At 39.1% G+C, this 17,633-nt stretch overlaps 1 protein-coding gene across 1 annotated transcript in view; it reads right to left on the bottom strand.

Moving 5' to 3' along the window:
- Window positions 1-310: 310 nt before the first annotated feature.
- The window catches only part of WDR72 (WD repeat domain 72), a 185,379-nt gene continuing 168,056 nt past the window's right edge, over window positions 311-17,633 (bottom strand). Inside the window, exons 19-20 of the mRNA XM_077828602.1 lie at window positions 6,747-6,851; window positions 311-366 (exon numbers count right to left, since the gene is read on the bottom strand). Coding sequence (XP_077684728.1) covers window positions 311-366; window positions 6,747-6,851 — 161 coding nt within the window. The remainder of the gene's footprint in view (window positions 367-6,746; window positions 6,852-17,633) is intronic.

Here is a 17,633-nt window from a genome sequence, read left to right as displayed (position 1 = left end):
GTGGAAAAACATCTCAAGAACAAGGAATCATTTAATGTTGCATATGTTAACAAAAATCTAGATTATATTCAATCAATGTGACTCTACTGAAGGGCTGTCATTAAACATGGAACCAACAACTAAGGAGAAAAGTAGATGATATGAAAGATATTTTTGAAAATTAATTGTGAAAGGTATACAAGAAATATTCAGTTTATGTTATTTATCAAAACACATTAAAGAAAATCATTGTCCTATGAAAGAGTCCTGCATTTTCAGTTCCTCTGCTGTACTTGACCACCTTCTAGTTTCATTGAAGAAACAGGCTTATCTAACACACCTTGCAGGAACACACCTTGGACATCCAAGGATGCTGTTTCATCTCATCTGGAAAACAAATGTATTCATTTCACTTTGGAACATTCTGTGGTGTGATTAATAGGCACAGCTTCCCTTGTTTAAAAGAGTTCATTATAAATCACTTTATAAAATGATAAAAACTCTCAACACTATTTGTAGTGAAATTAAGCTATGCATCAATATTATGCTAGTATTCAAGTATACCGCAATCTACAACCACAAAATATTTTACCCCCTCAAAGAGCAACATCACAAAAAGCAACATGGAAGTCAAATTGGCTAGAGAGTGCATATGTATCTCCTTAAAGCAATTCAACACAAATTTTCTTTAGATGTGCAAAACTTCCCAATTTTGGAAGGAGACAGCTAATTTGTGTTAGACGCTAACAGATTATTTGCATTTTCACTTCACTTGCAGATGGAATGTATAATTCTCTCAGCTGGACTTATTGTAGAATAAGTGGAAAGAGGAGTAATAATGTTATTCAGGTATGAGATCTTAGTCCTGTCACAATTTATCAAGAGTCTACCAGAAATGGGAATTAGTCAATCAATCAAATTTTTAGTCGCATAAATTTTCCTAGCTGATGTATGATAATACTTATAGCCTAAACTTAAAATATATTGTGTATTGGGTATTTTATAAGCCACTGTTTAAGTGGATGCAATGAAGAGATAAGGTAAGAATAGAGAGAAAGAGATAAAAGCAGTCTTTTGCAGTTCTAATAATTACAGCCAAAAATCCAGGAGATTTGATTAATTAAAAGTAGATATCAATTTATATTTGTATAGCTATAAAACATTTTTTCATACCACACTATGCAGTCGTCTTGATTTACTCTCTAATTTCATGTGAAAAAAAAATAGAATAATAATCTGATACTTTGAAACTGAATGCTAAATGGCACATGATATATTTTAATACCATCATACAGTATGATAAAATGTTTATAAAGTTTTATTTAACACAGACCAGGAGCAGTATGTGTTATCTGTGGTTATGATTAATGGGTTGTCCACACATTCCACATTCTTTCTGCTTCATGCATCATCAGCAATTGCTAACATTCCATTCCTGAATCTGTCCTTGTTTAGTTACCCTTTTATATTTTTTTGCTGTGATATTGGTACCTGAGCCAGAAAAAGAAAAAAAAAAAGCCTTGATTTTTCATAAGGTGCTCTATAGTTGTGAAATTTAATGGAAAACCTCGATTTGAGTATCAAGTTCCAACAACAGGATATTGATCCACAGATATAAGTGGTACTGCACTGATCTAGATAACATACCTTAGAGCTGCATACACTGGAGAGTGTTAATCAGGTATTCTAAAGGGTGATTATAACCCGTCTCTTAACAACACAGTCACACTCAGTGCTGCATATTCATGGCTCTCAGGTGCACTTGCCCAATTGGAATCTTTCCTTTTTGATTCATTTTCCCTCTTAGTGTAGTGCTATATCTCACAGATGAAATCTCAGGGGGGGCCACAGATTGTTCTCCCCCACATTTGTGCTCAGGATTTTCTGGTACATGAAACTAAGCAAGGTGTGAAACTATGGGGATTTTTCACTAGTGTCTGATATACAAGCAGAATTTTATTCTGTCCAGGCTAGTCAGAGAATGAAGGGCAAAATATTTAGAAGCAATGTTTTCCGTGTGAAGTGACAGGAGGGATTTAAGATGCACAAATGAATGTTCTTGGCTTAACCAAAGAGATACTGACAGACTTTTGAAGGCCTTTTTAGGGGCAGGTACAGGATCCTGGTCCCACCCTCCACCCCACTCCAATCCAGGGCCCAATGATAGGCAGTTAAGCCCTGTGCCTTGAGGTGCTACGCAGCTGCCTCTCTGGATGACTTCCTACCAATACCCCCTCTTCCCACAGGATAAAGTAAATAACTGAACATACAAACTAAGTTTCTAACCTTCAGAATTCACCAGTCCCTCCTTTGCATGCTTGCTCAGGTCAGTATCACCAGGCCTCAGGCAACAGGAGCTCCTGTGAGACTTCCTTCCAGGAATTCAGAGTGCACGTCAGCTACTTCCCTTATCTGCCTGCCACTGAGCTACTCTGCTTCCCTTGTTAAGCTCTTCCTCCAGCTTGTGCAGGCTTTGAGAGTGTGATGGGGCAGTGCTGCCTGGGCCCAGAGGACCTCCTTAATCCCTTCTTCTCCTGCATAGTGTTTGTATACTCCATTACACCCACACAGGGGAGAAAATGCTCTGCTAGTTTCAACCTCCAGCTTCTTACTCACTCTTCCGTTGGAGGAGTGTCATATGTCCCCACTACCCCTGAAAATACCTGGGTTTCTACCTGCTTACCTGATGAATATGACAAGATTTGTGGTGGGAGGTCCAAAGTCGGCAAGGGACATTTATGCCAATGTGCATTCCCTATATTCTTCCACCTGGCCCCGCTTATCCCTAGACAACACTGATCCTGCATGAGCCAGGCTTTCAGGGGCTCCCATTACTGGGTCTGTGCTAAAGGGCAGCACAGAAGGCAAAGAAATCTCAGGGTGCATTAATTTGTGCTGCTTTCCCTCCATGTTTCAGTGGGTAAAATTCAAAGAATCTTTGTCTGGTCCCCTCCAACTCCATGGGGCTAGACCTCCATAATGCTCCCAAAAGACTTCTGCATGGGTGGTGGGGGAATCATGCCTGCAATGGTACTCTTCCCTGGACAGGAAAGGTACCTAGGCTCCCTATGAGAGAAAGCATAGTCTAGTGCTCAGGAGTAGGAGTCCGGACATCTGGGTTCTATTCCCAGCTGTGCCACAGACTTAGTGCATTAACTTGGGCAAGTCACTTAACACCTCTGTGTTGCAGTTTCCCAACCTGGAAGACGTGGTGGTAACCCCTATCTCAGAGGGGCATTGTGAGGGTCTGTTAAGATTTGTAAAGTGTTTTGATATGCCTAGATAACCAGGTCTATAAACACAGTGTTGACATTATCTGATTATTTTATTACAGGCCAAAGCAGGGACAAGTTTGAAGAGCCATGGCTTTGCATGTTAGAGAGAAGTAGTCTTCAGTATGTAGGAAACTGGAGGACACAAACCTAGTATTAGACATCTGGGATAGAAGCCCAGCATTTCCTCTGTGTGAGGGAGGATACAAACATGAGCCAGTATCTCAGATAATGGCAGCTTGTAGGTACATGCAAGAGAGCATCTAAAATCCAGTATGCCCAGCAAGAAACCCTGGTCTGATATTTACTTGTGTCTGGTGCAGGTGAAAAATGTTTATTAATGAATTATCCAAGAGGAAAGTGCAGTCTGAGGGGTTCTATTACCTGTCGGAGACTAGTCATACCATATTATGAACACTGAAAATTATAGGTAAATCCCAGATTAGTTTCTTGGCTTGTCTAATGGATTCCTGCTATTCACCAGGGTATATGCCCTTTTCTGTGATTGCTTGAGGCCAAATCTGCAGCAGTGGGAGGAAGTGTACCTGTGTGGAACATCAGGAAGGCCAAAACCAAAATAAGTAAATAAATGGTGTAAGATTGTAGAGAATTAAAATCAGTTTGAAAATTACTCTGAATCTATTATCGGGGTCATCAAAGGCAAATGACACAGTCACATCTATTAGTAGGGGTTCTGCACCTCTGTAACCCATACTGGTTCCAATAAAATATAATAAAGTACCTTTCTAAGAATACTTATAGAGCTCTTTGAAGATGCACTGTAATACTTTCACCCTACCTTCATCAAAAGAGACGGTAAAGTCAATATACTCCTTACTGGTGTTTCTGTGGGAAATGCAGCATATGACAAAGTACTATAAGCAAAATACAAACAACTCTACAAACCTATATAGGTCGCTTTTTAATAAAAGCTTAGGTGGAGCTTCTAAGTTTTTCCAGGCTTTGAATTCATGGGACACAGATTCTGAAGTTGTAGATTTCATCAAGTCAAATGCTGACATCCTTCATGCTCTCAAATAGTAAATAAAATACACTACAAAGTAAAAACATGTGACAAAGACTAAAGAAAATAGTACCCAACTAAATGTTACGTTACTGTTTGAATGTTTGCCTACAAAAAAGTAAGTGGTAAGCTTCAAGCATTCTATCACCAAAATCTTTCTTTTCAAACAAATGCTTCTGTCAGAAGTGTCTTAATTTCTTATCACAGAATTTCATCCACACAAGGAGCAATAAATAATTCATGTTGCTGGCTCTTTGTTGTGTGTCCCTGAACTGCACAGAGCTGGAAGGCTGACAGCTGTGTCAGGACAAGCACCAAAGATCTGACATGACAAGTGACTAACAAGTTTCTTTCAGTCTATAGTGAAAGAAGACAATGGCACAAAGTGCAAAAACGAAATCCTGAAACAAAATGAAACTGTTTCTTTCTCTTTACCTAAGTGTTTGCTATGAGCTTATTTCCGACCCATAACCTCTGGTCATTTTATAGTACTGCCCAGCCCCCTTTACTCCTCACATTCGCCTGGCCATTTACGCCTGTCCACGGATCAATATGAGCAATTCTTGGAGAAATACGATGTCTCCATGACAACCAAGCCACAAATTCTCAGTGGAAAGCAGTGAGACCAGTAGTGAAATCTCCAGAGATTTTCAGACCTACAAGGCAAGATGTCTTAAAATGCAGGAATGGGCAGAGAGAAAAGCCAGAGTAATTCATGGTTTATTAGCAGTTTAATGATGTCAGATGGACAGAATGAAACTCAGTTTTTAAGTTTAGATTCTTTATCAACACACATTTTTCCCAATCAATATTCACCGCTGGACAGTTTTACATCCTTTTCTTTATTTCACACACACATATGGTATGCAGAACTATATATTCTACACTCCCATCCAGTGCCATACGCATTCAGTCACCCAAAATAACTTAAAGGAAGGTTAAAATTAATATCTTTAGGCAGAGGGAGCCCTAAATTAATTCTCACCTGAACCAGTTATGACTATTAACCTTTAATTAATTCTTTCTAACTTCTGTCCAAAACAGATAAAAAATGAGGCTGTCCATTTATCTCTAACAGTTCTAGAAAGGTTTATGGACAGTTCCTGAAGGGCATAAGCCTTAAAGTATGGTACCCTCGATGGTTTGGTGTAACTGAAATATGGAATTAAACGTGTCTCCCTACCCTGGTACCTATTATTTTTAAAACCAATGCTGCATTTTGCTGCAAAGTAGTGAGACCAAGCCAAAATGGTTTGAAAATAGGTGCAGATTTACAATTCACTGATTTCACTTATTCTAAAATATACCATTGCTCATTTCTGTGGAAAAAATGAAAAGGAAACATAGTTCAAATCAGGTACATGACAGCAGTTCAACTCCCAAGGAATCTTGAAGGAGTGGAGTGCACTGAAATATAATCCCATAGCCATGGGTCCTATCTGGGTTCTGAGATGACTTAGGGGACCTGACATGGATTTCAGACTGCACCCTTTCACTGAAAATTAAATCTCAGCAGCACTCCTTGGGGAAGGATCAGGGGACTGTTGGCAGCTGCCCCCTGTCAGTGCAGGCTGCAAGATTTGGAAATCTCTTAACTAAGCTGACAGGCCGCAGAGAGGATGAATCAAAAATATGATACACGGATCAGCACACAAAGATGCAAGAGGGTACACAGAAACCAGATAAAGCAGGAAAGGAAAATATCAAGTGAAAAAAAGACGTTTAACTCTTTCACTAAGGGATACTGTGTGCCTGTTACCTACATGTTGGTATGTGGGCCAGACCCACACCTTGCTTACCTTTCTTTTATTTAATCACACACTATGTTTTTAATCAGCTATAATAATATGCACTTTAAATTTAATTGTTCTCCCTTCAGATTCAATTAATAAGGTTCTCACATATACCATACATAGATAGAGAAATAAGCAACATTAAGACAAATCCCATAGCCACTAGAAGGGGATGCACCTTATGTACATCACTGCAATTAATCATTTCAATGTTAAAAATCATTAATTGAACTAACTACTGTGAGTTGATTTGAAAAAGGAATCAGGTTATAACACTGTCAATTTGCTTTTCTCCAGACCTATAGCATCTGAATGGCTGCTTTATATTCAGCTATAGTAGGGACAATCCTTCTAATTTTTCATAATCTTACTCTACCTTCAAAGGGTCAGACACTGTACATATATTAACTAAGCAGTTTAGTCCAAAACTAATGATAATGAACTAGTAGTGTCAGTTTTCTTTTTGGTCATAAAGCCTTTATCCTTCCTAGGACTTGAATGCTTGATGAAAGAGGAAAGGATAACAGCTCCACACTATGACCCCAGGAGGTGACCATTAATTTGACATTGCAGCTGCTAAAAAGGAAGGAGCATTACAATGTGCTTTATTTGATTGGCTCAAAAGCTGTGTCATATTTATCATTTGATACTCAGTGACTATCTTTAAAGGGCTCTCACCTGGACTCTCAGACTCTTCCAAGACACATCGGTCAGGCATATACTCAACTCCTTGGACGTTTGCTGAGTTTGAGCAGCTGTCATGCTTGCCCACACTGACTGCAGCTATAAAGAAGGAAAAATAGGGTAGAAACTTGTAATATATTCACAAATAAAACACTTTTCTTCTTTGTTACAGTTCTTTCAACATTGAGGTCATTCTTTGCAAACAAATAATAAATTAAAAAAATAAAACAGAACCTCTTAAATATTTATTTGGTAGGCACATAACAGTTAAACTCCATAGATGTGACTTTTTTGGGAGAGAAGTTTGAGGGATCAGCTTAAATGTGATCTCTTTGTAGTGAAAAACTTATTCATTTTCCTTGCATAAGTCTGAAACAGTAAAGTAAATTAGTAGCCCAACAAAATGCTTCCTTGCTCCACCAAAAGAAACTGGTAAATGGAGTAAACAATCAATTAGAAGGTCTTGTAAATATTGGAGTCACACACTGGAGAGTGGAATTGTGTTTTATTTTGGTCTACATTAATATTTTTTAAAATGTGCTACATAAGACACCTGAAATGTGATGCTGATATTTTACAATATTTATATTGTAACAGCATAAAAAGGAAACTGAATTGTAGTTTGGAGATTATCTAAATAGGAAAACATATCTTTCGTATCTAACTGGTGAATATTTGTGATTCTGAAGATAAGAAACTACACTCAATGAGATCTGAATTTTAAAATTTATTTATATACAATTTACCTGCATATTCACATAGATACAATGAAAGTTTTTCTATACAGCAAATAAGCAAGAACTCTGCCCTGACAGTCACTGTCTTTGTCACAGCAAGTAAATGTTTCTGTATCATCTCTGCCCCAAGCCTTTGCTGATCAGAAAATATACATTGGTAAAAAAGGATAATTACATAGTTAATGTAAAACTGTTACACATTATTTCATAGAACATACACAGTTCAGACGGACTTAGATCAAGCCTTAAGTCCTCAGACCTTACCTTCATTGGTAACACTAGTAACTGGACTTGAATTTTTTCTTAATTGTACAACTAATTTAGGTCCTAATCCTGCAAATTGATTAATGCAGGTGGACCCTTGCACCTGCATGCAGCCCCAAAGTAGGGACTCTTCACAGACACCCTTAGGATCAGTTTTCAGGATCAGGGTTGTGGTCATGGCTGTGTGCCAGTCACCTTTTGCTGAATTTTGCAAAGGTGAGTATGTGATATAAGAAGGGAATCCTCTCCAGGTAAACTTCAATGGACAGTCCCCAATGTTAAAAGAAATCAAGTTTCTGCTCATTTCAAAAGAAACTGGGCCACATGAGATACATTTTTTTTGTGTGTGCTTGCACAGCACCTAGCATAATGGGGTCCTGGTCCCTGAATGGGACTCCTACCTGCTGCAATGATACAAATTATAAATGATAATAATGACCATACTAATGCACTGCATTTTCCATCAGTCTATAACTTTTGGACCCAATCCTGCAATCAGCTCTATTAGTGTGGACCTCTGCATCCACATGGAGCCCAACTGAAGCCAAGAGTGCTCTAGATCCAATCCAGGATTGGGGGCCTTATGTAAATAATATAATAACGAAATATCTGATCATATAAAACCTTTCACCTGAAAAAAAATTAACTTTCTCAATGAACTGAACGTCTAGGGCAGCGTCAAGATAGCAACCAATCAGTGTACAGCAACTTGCACAATGAAGTAGGGGCCAAGGACACCAGGAAAACTTCTAATCTTACAAAAGGGTGTGTGGAATTATTAACATCCACACAAAGAAGAACTTTGTTTTTTCAGGTCCCTCTGAAAAAGCCGACAAAATAAACTGCATGGAACTCAGTGTATCTATACCAGAGAGTAAAGAAAGGGCTGAGAAAGGGGAAGAATAGTCAATAATGAATAATGAATTGTTCACACAATGTCTTGTACACATGCACCAGAGGTAATTTGCAGGGATGGGGGGGAATTCACCCCTGTGCAGAGGGGGCCAGGGTAAGGTCTATGCATCATGTCAGTCTCACTTAAGGTCTCAAACTGAAGGGTGTATAGGCCACTAGCTAGCCCTCTGAACAGGTCTAAACACCAATTGTCAAACATTCACAAGAACAAAAACCTCTTTGAGTGGATATTCAAAATAGCAAATTGGAGAGAGGTACAAACTGTCAAACCATTCTGAATTCATGCAAAAGTTCATAGATGCTATATTTTTGCAGAATTCATGCATGACTTCTGACTGAAATACATAATTTCCCTCAGAAACATTATGCCAAAACCTGTATGTTACTGGCATATATTTTAAAAATGCCAAATGTTCACATTTTGATAACATTGCTAATTATTTAAAATGGAAGCATTAGCTTTTTGATGCTTTTGTCTTAACTACTTTCATGAAGTAAGAAATAAAGGAGTATAATGATAAATTGTTGCCCCGGAATACATTTTTGCCAAGGCAAAATGCATGTTTTGTTTTGTTATCCTAAACATGTAAGTCTTTTTCAACTCTACTAATTGGGAATAGAGCAAGTAGTTGTGAGGAGTAGGATTCCTTGAACTGTGCACAAGAAATATTTGTTCAGAAAAAAATAACCAGAAATATAAGCTTACATGCTGGATTTTGAAATAAAAGTTTTTTGTGCCAAAAGTACTGGAGTATTTTTCTAAAACAGCCTATCCTATTAAATATCCTGGACTCTACTGAGGCAAGTGATAGATTGGTTTGACAAGGTAGGTGAGATAATAACTTTTGTTGGACCAACTTCTTTCCAGCTTACACAGAGCTCTTCTTCAGGTCTGGGAATGGGTATGTCTACACAGCCAACGTTAAATTGCTGCCCCGGCATCGCTTTAACTTGGGCATGTAGCCACGGCTCCAGCGCTGTAATAAAACCACCTCCGCGTGGGAATAGCCTCCAGTGCTGGGAGTGCCGCTCCCAGCCCTGTAGCACTGTTTACACTGCCACTTTACAGTGCCGAAACATGAGTCGCTCAGGGGTGTGTTTTTCCACACCCCTGGGCGAAAAAAGTTTCAACGCTGTAAGTGGCAGTCTACACTACAAAATTAAATTGACCTAACTTATGTCAGCATACAGCCGTAGCAGTAATCAAATCACTTGTGTATGTCTACATTTTGCTCCATGTTGGTGGTGTGCATACCAACCAGGAGTGCTTGTACTGTCAATGTGGGGCACTGCGGGATGGTTTCTGAAAGCCAGTAGCGGTAGATGTGAACAGTGCAGTGCCTACATTGACACTGCATCGACCAACTACATTAACATTAACTCTACACCTCTTATGGAGGTGGAGTTATTAAGTCAGCATAGTGAGGCAGTTACATTGGCAGGAGTGAAATTTTAGTGTAAACACTTACATAGTTAGGTCGGTATAAGCTGTCTTGCGTTGATCTAACTGTAGTGTAGACCAGGCCTGAGTAAGAGCTCTGTGTAAGCTTGAAAGCTTGTCTCTCTCTCACCCACCAAAGTTGGTCCAATAAAAGATATTTCCTCACCCACCTTTTCTCTCTAATATCCTGAGACTCACATGGCTACAACAATACTGTATATATAGACTGGGTTGTTAGTTATACACATGTGAATCTGAAAGTCAGAGCTGCTCAGAAGAAGAGCATTAGGAAAGTTTCAAATACAGAATATTGTGGTGACAAGGGAAACTCTCACAACAACTGCCTCCCAGCAGAGAAAGAAAAAAATCCCCCCCCCCTCAAAAAAGTATAACGACCACTAATTCTGGCCCATCCTCAAACCCTAATGGGTTCCTGGTGCAGTTCATGACTCTCCAGAGGGCAGGTGGGCTTTATTTTTACTCAGTAATCTGCCTCAGATAAGGTTAAGTTACTAGCCCTCTAAGAAGCCACTTTGTATAATATTTCATCCAGATAAGATGATATCATTTCTGTGGCAGAAAATACCGAATTGTAGTTTAGCCCAAAATGTGATGTGATATTGAGTCACATTTCACACTTCTGAGTCACAGTTCTTTTGGAATTCCTCTTTAGGGAATTATACTGCAGGGGGAGGGGAGTATATTGTGTAGGACAATTACCATACACTTTCATGTTCAGTCATCTCAGCTAGCCAAACCATAGGGGAGATAAAGCCATGGCTTTCTTGGGGGGATTATTGGTGTAGCAGCCGCTGTCCCTCCTCACCCCCCCCCCCCAACTTGTGATCCAGGTAATCAGGGAGATCAGATATCTGGGGCGTTACCAAGGGGTGGGTCATAATTCAGTCCTTTTTCATTTTGTATATATGTGTTAGTCACTTGTGCTAATTAGGCCTGCAATTTGTGTTTGCCTGGACAATTGTGTCCCTGCCTATGGGGAAATAGTAGCAGAATTTAAAATAATTTGAGATCAAAGTGAATAAACCAACATCAGTATTGCCAACTCCAAATATTCAAAAATTATGAGACCCAAAAATGAGATTGACTTAAAAATCTTGAAATTTTTAAAAAAAATAAAATCAGAAGTTCCTTTTTATTTGTGTTCTGGTTTTTGAGCCTTTATCCTTAGCATTTTCAAGCATTTGTCCACATGCATCCCTAGAACTTTTTTTTTTAGGAAAGCTCAGACTCAATGGAATTGCATGACTCTCAAAGCTCTGGCTTTAAGAAAAACACCAATAACATGAGACTCTCAGTAAAATCATGAGAGCTGGCAACATTGTGAACGTAAATGTAGATGAATAGTCATAGCACATAATTTACAGTCATAATTTAAACTACAAAATTACTGTATGTACTGTACTACTTATAAAGACAGGTTTCAGAGTAGCAGCCGTGTTAGTCTGTATTCGCAAAAAGAAAAGGAGTACTTGTGGCACCTTAGAGACTAACCAATTTATTTGAGCATGAGCTTTCGTGAGCGACAGCTCACTTCATCGGATGCATACTGTCTTTTTACTTATAAAGAGTTTCAAATCTAATTCCTAATAATCATTTACACATAAGGAAGGTATTTATAAGAAAATCATTAATAGGAGATCAAACAGACTGCAGAGTTTGTGTATCTCTGCCTAGTCAGTGATAGAGCAGTACACAAATCTCACAGATAAAACTTAGATATACCCCACAGTACCCTAGTTAAATTACAAAATGATAATATCAGAACTGTTTTTTTAAAAATATCACATATTTTGTGCACAATTTGAAATGGAATGTTCCTTACAAACAATCTCCTAAAAGACAAATGAACAAAGGGAATTGAAAAGTTAAAAATAAGAAAGGAACACTCTGGCCCAAATAAAGAGTGAAAGTCAGAACAGTGTTATGTAACCCTGGAGAAAGTGCAGCAAGTTAAAATCTTACAACTGACACTATTTACCCTATTTTAAAATATCCCTGTTATAGGAAAAGAGGGTTTATTATAAAATATCAAGAAACTGAAAAGATTCTTAGTAAGGTTCTGGTACCTAAAAGGAACTATAATCTTTCCCACCACATTGATGGGACCGAGGTCATTTATTCTTCTTAACATATGCGCAACGTGCCTGAGATGGCATGTGACCAAGATTCATCACCGAATTTGGTCCGCTGGTTGGATCATTAGTTTGGTACTGACGGGGACTGCAATGTGAACAATAAGAAAAGGAGTACTTGTGGCACCTTAGAGACTAACCAATTTATTTGAGCATGAGCTTTCGTGAGCTACAGCTCACTTCATCGGATGCATACCGTGGAAACTGCAGCAGACAGTTTCCACGGTATGCATCCGATGAAGTGAGCTGTAGCTCACGAAAGCTCATGCTCAAATAAATTGGTTAGTCTCTAAGGTGCCACAAGTACTCCTTTTCTTTTTGCGAATACAGACTAACACGGCTGTTACTCTGAAACCTGAAATGTGAGCAATCTCATCCTCATACACAGGAAGACCCCTTTGCCCTACTCTGTCAGTTTAAAGGGGCCTTAAAGTGGGTATAAACCATATTTATGCCCACTTTGAAGCCACCTTACATTGCCAGAGTAGCATAAAGAGGCTTTACAATTTATTTAGTGAAGTCAGCTAACCATGACATCACATCAAAGGGCCCGCCAGGCAGGAAAGTGTCAGAAACCTTAGTATGGAATCCAGATTTGATTGGCTTGGTGCCTTGGACAGCACAAGCATGTAGTATAATCCTTATTTGAATTGAAACTTTATGTAAATAGTTTCATATTATTTCAATCCTGCAAACTCAAATCACAAAAATATAAAGTACTTCAAGTACTTCACAGATACCTTGTGTGAAAAACACTTTTCAGTGATGAGCAGTGCTTTGGGGATATACAGCAGGAATTAATCACTGTAATTTCCATCCATCCTCAGTTTAAACTCTGAAAAGCCTCACTAGACTCTGGCTGGAAACACCATATAGTGAAGTAAATATACCTTTGATCTACATACAGATTCTCAAGATGGAATATGGAAAAGAAGAGGATTTTTCATTGTATAGGTAAATAACCTGATCATGGTTTCATTTTGTTTTTTAATAAGGCTATGTGTTTTAATGATTTAAAAAGAGATCATAAAAATCAGTGGAGAAATCTACAAGAAACTTGCCATCCTAGAACAAACTGACTAGAGCAAAAACAAAAATTACCCTTCAATCAAAAGAGAGGGAAGCTGGCCTGTGGGACTAGAGAACTAAAAGATTTATTAAATTATATCAAGGTTTGAAACACAGGATACAGCAACCTAAATATGAGTAAAGTCTGTAGTTGACCAAAAATAAAAGGGGGGGGGGGGTTTGAAGGTTTCTTCAGTAAACAAGTTGAAAAAAACCTGTTAGATGACACTATTACAAGAACATGCAAGGACTACAACCTTTTACTATGCTGCACCTAGGAGGCCAGGTGCAAAGGTAGGGAACAAAAGCTAGTATCTTATCCTGAAATCCTACCTAATAGGTGTCAATCTCAAGAGAGATGATTACTACATGCCTCATAATATTAGTGAAAAACTGTACGAAATATCTGCAGTGTTCTACAAAATCATTTTGAAACAGGATACCCACACAGCACAGCACAAATATCCTTATTCCATACAGTACTCCTTGCTGTGGCAGGATGCAGAACTCTGGGAAACGGGAAGAGGATTCATAAAAATGGGAAAGACATGGTTTCCTATCCCACCAGATAGCCACCTTCTGCCCTTCAAAAGTGTATGGTGTTCCCATGTGGAGAGGAGGGAGACATGACAAGCTGGAGGGGCATTAGGGAAACACAGATCATGTCAGATGTTGTACCAGTTTGTTCTAGGATGGTGCAACATCAGTGACACCTCTGTACCTTGTGTATACTGCAGAGAAGGCAGTTGGATGCAGTTGTCAGGGAAACCAGACAAGAGCAGCAAAGCAGGGAAAGGAAACATACTGCCAGTGGTTTGGTGGCCTGGGAGGAGTGTAGATGGCTGGCCATCTGTAGGAAGTGGCCCTATTGTTCCTTTAGAATTAATGAGCCACGTTATACAGGGGCCCTGCTTGGCCCCCGTCTTCTTCCCCACAGAAACTGCACAGAGTCCTCCAGGTGTGCTCTTACTGAAGCTTTATTTCAAGTCCCCTTCACCAATATCACCACAGTTCTCCGTGCTCCCACCTATTTACAAAGTTTGCCAAGGTTTAGGCCCTCTCAGCAGGAGCTGAGGGGAACAGAGGTCTCCCTACTCTGAGCCCTCTGTGTGACTAGCCTCAGCTAGCCCTGTTCCTCTCTTCTCCTCTCTCTCTGTACTTCCTTCCTGTTCCTCTTCTATTCAGCCCCGGGCTGATGGGGTGAACTGAGTTCTTACCCTACCCAGCCCACGAGCCTGACTGAATCATTATGCCCCAATCAGCTTCTCTGGTGGGCACTAATTAGCCTCCAAGTGATCAGCGTGCAGGCTCACATACTCACTCCCTGCACTGTCACACGTGTCCTTAGCTGTTTGGTGCTGCTGCTGCCACCACCTGCAGTAGGATGTGGAAGAAGCAAAGATGATGTGTTTTTAGCAGTAATACCCTCTGCCCTCACTTCTTTAGTCTGGAAGAGAAAATTGTGATAGGGTATATAAACCCCGCACTGGTGTCAAAGGGGTTAAAGAGCTGCTGTGGGCAGGGCTTGTCCTGTCTCTCCAGCCTCTATAATTATGTCAGGGGTAGAGTAAAGGTTTAAAAGCAGGAAGTCCCAGATGGTTGCTGGGCAGCTCCCGGGGACAGCAGACAACAGATCTACACGGAAACGCCTGTTTATGCAGTCTGAGGTGCCCTCCGGGTTTTGCAGTGCCCAGATGGCAGGAGTGCCCATCAGTTACCCAAGAACCATGACAGGGATATGGACCGCTGGTTCAAAATTCATCTCAGTAACAGGAAACATCAGATTTAGGCTAATTACTGGATTTTGGTGTCATTTTTTAAAAAATTCACTGATTTATGTAGTTGGAATTTAACTGAGAGCAGCCAGTTGTTATTTTACAGTAATTAAATATCAGATTGGCACAGTTTTCATTACCCTTTTCTTAAAAAAAAAAGACAGATTAAAGAATTAATCTGTACAGTCCCTTAAATTAGGATTCTACAGTAAATGTAGCAGCATACGACAGTTGGTATCACTTTTAAATAAACTAGTATAGAATGACTCTATCTGGAAACTAAATGGAACTAAAGCAACAAAGTTAATAGCACTGAGCTAGGACAAAACACCAGCAATTTATACTGCAGGGCACAATCCTGAACTGGCAGACAGAGAGACTCGAATAGATGATCTAATAGGCCTTTTCCTTGTCTAATTTCTACAATTATGACCAAACATATTAAACAGATGCGTCATACTGCTTCTACCTCCGACCTCCCCAGAAAGTCTCTGTAAAAAGCAGGCCAGGGGGAATTTCTGCTTACTAGACATTAGTTCTTACCGTTTATGGATCACAAACTTGGCAATACAAGACTTAAGTCTCCCAAAATGAACTTATATCTTGACTGGGAGACAAAAATATTACATTTTAGCGGTCCATAGAACATAATACAGGTGAATCTGCCACTAGCTTCCTAATGTGAGTGACAAGAAGGTATCCTAACACTTTGGAAACAGATGATCGAATCTTGAACATTATTCATGGTATCAGACCTCAGCATTATGTGGTTATCATTAACTTGCCTCGTACACTTAGAAATGCATAAATACTATGCCATGTACCTGGTGCAGCCAGGGTCACTTCACTTAGCAAGGACTCATTTATTGTCAATGACATGGCAGAAACATATGACTTCCCCTGCACGCAATGAAGTTATGGGCACATCAGGTGCACAGCCCACCACCACACCGAGTGAATGAAGACTAAAATGTAATGCAAATAGTATTTTTTCCTTCTAAAAGTACTAGAGCAGATTTTAAATCTTTATATATTTTAAAAAGCCATGTCTTTGAGGATAGCACTTTCCCAAGACTGTGAATCAGGAATTTTCTGTGATTCTTTCCCCAATATCCTTCAAAGTTTTATTCACCCAGAGGGACTTCCTTATTTATCTCAACTGGTTATACAAGCATGTAACGAATTATGCTCTCAAAGGATGTCCCATTTTTGTTTCATTAGTGCAATGAAACAGTCACACAGTTTTTAAAGCAATTGACTTGAGCTTAGTTGTGATTTACACAGGTATGTGTCCACGTACTGTATATACTATAAATAATAAAACACCTTACTAGTAAAATTTGTCTCTAGATTCTGCTATAGAAAATGGAATACTTTCACATAAAATCTTCTACAGCGTTTCTTGCAAAGTACTGCAGTACAGACATCACTGAACTTTGTAAAGGGGGAAAAATAAAGGAAGATTATTTTAAGATGTAAATCCCCTTTCATTTTTTTATTATTATTATTAGACATTGCTTTTATTTCCTGGCTTCCTTTTGCACCTAGAAAGCATAAATGTCATTTCCCTAGAAATGTTAGTACAAGTTTTCACTAAATATGGTGCAGAATTAACTTATCCACTCTGTCCTTGTTTATATCTATCTCACCACTTTCCCCACCTCCCAAAAAAGATCAATGAGCGGCAGCAGTAATCAACTTTTTATGGGAAGTGGAGGTACTGGTAGTTTTAAATTTTTGTTACTATATACAGCAATTGCTATGATTTTCAAAATCAAGCAGAATTCCCATTCACTTCAGCACTGGAATCAATGGGGGAGATATTTTACGTGTAATGTAATTATCCATCAGCATATAAATACTTTTTGTAAAACAAACACAAACAAACAAACAAACCAAAAGCCACTCATAACTTGACATTATAAAACAGTGGTTCTCAAACTTTTGTACTGGTGACCCCTTTCACATAGCAAGCCTCTGAGTGCAACCCCCATAATAAATTAAAAACACTTTTTTATATACGTAACACCATTATAAATGCTGGAGGCAAAGCGAGATTTGGGGTGGAGGCTGACAGCTCATGATCCCCCCCCCAGGTAATAACCTCATGACCCCCTGAGGGGTCCCGACCCCCAGTTTGAGAACCCCTGTTATAAAATATTAATATTGTCAAAATATTTCAGAAAACTTGATATACTTAGGATTTAGCACCTTATAATATGTATTGACTTGAGTCAAAACCTTTGTAGCCTAGATTCTGTTTTATCCTATTGCTGCAGAAGAATCCTAATCACACAGAAGCCAAAGTGTTTGGTTTAAAAAACTGTATGACGACACTGAGTTATATTCCTTTGCACCGTGTGAACATCATGGTTTGCAGACTCTTCCCTCCTTTTAATCTATGATCCTACAAGCTAAACTCAGCGAAAACAAATTTGGGGAGACTGCCTTGATTAACCTCTCTTGGCCAAGTTATTATTATTTTGCATTATGGCCTTCAAGATGTATTACTGATAGGAAGGTAAAGC

Source organism: Eretmochelys imbricata, chromosome 10 (assembly GCF_965152235.1).
Source record: "Eretmochelys imbricata isolate rEreImb1 chromosome 10, rEreImb1.hap1, whole genome shotgun sequence".
Classification (NCBI taxonomy): domain Eukaryota; kingdom Metazoa; phylum Chordata; order Testudines; family Cheloniidae; genus Eretmochelys; species Eretmochelys imbricata.
This window is presented reverse-complemented; position numbering and strand designations above follow the sequence as displayed.